Raw genomic sequence first — 2927 nt, forward strand, 5'->3', positions numbered from 1 at the left:
CCATTCCTAGAACCACATCAAAACCTCCTAAACACATAGGCATTAACCTAACAGGCAATTCTCTACCATCTATACAGATCGTGCACCCATAAACTACTTCATCTATTTTAACTTGACTGCCATTAGCGGTTTCTACAGTATAGCTCTTCCCTAGCCTACAAGCATCCTTATTCAAATAGTGGCGAAAAGTAGAAGACACGAAACTACCATTTGCACCCGAATCAAACAGTACATGAGCATAAACATTGTTTACAAGAAACATACCTGATACGACGTCAGGAGACTCCCTAGCCTCCTCCAAAGTCATGTTGTATGCTCGTCCTGGTCCCTTAGGTAGTTCCTTCCTCTTCTTCGCCCCTCTTCCTGACCCGTTACTTGAAACTCCAACATTGCTTATGGTCCCCTTTTGGTTTTTAGGACATTCAGACCGTATATGACCTGATGCCCCACAATCATAGCAAAGTTTGCTTTCAGTACACTCCCTTGATGTGTGCCCGGGTTTTCTGCATCGAAAACACGTCACTTTTGCTGCCCAACATTCAYCCCTATGTCTTCGATTGCATTTGGTGCACTGAGGAATTGTGAACTCTCCATTTCGTGCCTTCGTATCTGTCATCTCCCCCTTGGATTTCTTTGTCAATTTACTTGATGCTTCCCGTTTCCTTTTGACCTCCCTTCTCTCCTAGTTGCCTTGATGTTATTTTCCTCCGCAACAGTCGCCATTTCCACAGCTTGAACAAACATGGTTGATTTAACCATATCCACGTACTGCTTTATCTCTATCCTTAGGCCATCTTTAAATCGATCTATTTTTCTTTGCTCAGTTGCCACCTGATAACTAGCAAATCTAGCCTTTTCAAGAAATTTGTTCACGTACTCTTGAACCGACAAAGATCCTTGCTCCAACCTCAGGAATTCTGACTCTAACTTCTTCACCTCTGTCTGTGTACAATATTTATCCATCAACATCTTCTTCATTTCCTCCCAGGTCAGGGTGGCGATGTTTTCATCCCCTCGAATGGCGCATTCAGTCTCCCACCAATGAASTGCTGAATCTCCAAAGGTAGTAGCAGCGTAAATCACTTTTTGTTCTTCTGAACACTTACAAATCTTAAAACAGCTTTGTATTTTAGTCACCCAGTTCATTAGGGCTACCGGGCCCTCAATACCTCTGAATTCCTTAGGACGGGTGCTACTAAAAGTCTTGTAACTGCAACCCCGTTCCTTGGTTTGGGATTCCACTCTCAGTTGCACTGGTGGCTCATCTTTTCCTTGGACGGACGACTCCATTTTTTCAGTGGGTTGGGAGTTATTCATTGTCTTCCCTTTCTAGCTGCTTGCTTCCTCTTCCTCTTCGGGGCCTTTGAACCTATCACCTAATATGGCTTTTAGCATGCTTGGAAGGGTATTTTGGAGGACTCGTGTCATCCTTTCAGTTAGTGCCTCATCGGTAACGTCGTTTTCTCCTCTTCCAATTCCTTGATTTTGCTCTCGTACCCTACGAGTGGCTGAGCTTGCATCCACAGAAAAAGTTTCACTTGAGCTTGCAGTGTTACCGCGACCAATGCCACGACCTCGACCGCGATCGCGACCTCTTCCTGTTGGTGGTGGTTGATTTCCAACTCCCTCCCCGATAGTGGCATTTCTTGTAGATCCACGTGATACCATACTGAATATAGCAGCGTGATATTAAAATCTAATTACTAAATACATGCAACCACTGAGAAAAGAAAAAGAAAGAAACGACTACGACCACTTCAAACCATAAAGCCATAATTTATTATTCATATTACGGATTCAAAAAGAGAGACAATCAATACATAAGTCTACTATAGCTATCAAAATTCGGGATTACAAAATCGTCATCAAAGTATTAACTAGCAAAAACATCCCAAGCTAAACATCAATTCAAATAAAAAAAATTTTCTCTTTATGGCTATCCATATCTCTAAGGCATCTCGGGAAGGTAGGGATCTCTAATCCACTGTTCATAGGTCAACGATGGTTTGAATTTGTAGGTTGTCGAGCATTCCCCTAGACCTATCATTGTCCCACTCGAGGTAGGCCAACTTATTCCACAACTCAGCTTTCTCTCTTTGCAGGGATTCTATCATTTCTTCCAAATTGGGGCACGTGGCAGGCTGCGCTATCACAGGTGTCCCTTGAAACGAACCCTGAGTTGGGTTACTCCTTAGGGATGTTGGACTGTCACCCCTGGGTATGCGGTTCCAACTAGGAGTCACACTGGTGTGACGACTATCAATGCTTTCACAATGCGGGCCTAGCCCGAATGGTACCCTCCGTCCTACAGTTCTGCGCCCACGTCCTCTCCCACGGTTAATAGCCCTAGTGTGAATAGTGTGCACCATCTTCCTACAAAACCACAAGGAAAACACTAAGTCGCACATTAATAAATCAAACTTAATTGTAACGTATATAGTGATACTAAACACCTCACAAGTTTAAGCTTAGGCTATATACATACATACATACATACATACATACATATATATATATATATATATATATATATTTATACCTATTTCTCTTAAACTAATAGCTCTAATACCAACTTGTAACACCCCTCCTTTCAAATACAAGGTGCCACGTAATAAAATAAAATAAAATCCAAATTTTAGCGGCTAATAAAGCCTTATCGCAGCGGAAGTCTTATAATAATTTAATCGTAAATAAATGTCTCAAAATTAACCCATCCCATATCGGGTTACATTACACATAAATTCAGTTAAGCTAATACGAATTCTATAATTCATAACTCGAATAAAAATTTTAACTCCTACGCAGAACCCTTGCCCTTTTCCGTTCTTGAATACTCAGCTCCTGAGATGCATACTAATAGTCAGCTTTATAAAGCTCGGTGAGTTCATGGTTTTCATGCACAATCATACATTTCACACCATGCACAA

The 2927-nt window shown here is 41.6% G+C and overlaps 1 protein-coding gene across 1 annotated transcript; it reads right to left on the minus strand.

Annotated features, from left to right (window-relative positions):
• Positions 1–636: 636 nt before the first annotated feature.
• Positions 637–1290, minus strand: LOC112503636. Its single transcript, XM_025107636.1, has one exon. It carries the CDS (start codon positions 1288–1290, stop codon positions 637–639), a length of 654 nt encoding a protein of 217 aa, XP_024963404.1.
• Between the last annotated feature and the right edge of the window lie 1637 nt (positions 1291–2927).

Source organism: Cynara cardunculus, unplaced genomic scaffold (assembly GCF_001531365.2).
Source record: "Cynara cardunculus var. scolymus isolate 2C unplaced genomic scaffold, CcrdV1 Un_Scaffold_3454, whole genome shotgun sequence".
Classification (NCBI taxonomy): domain Eukaryota; kingdom Viridiplantae; phylum Streptophyta; class Magnoliopsida; order Asterales; family Asteraceae; genus Cynara; species Cynara cardunculus.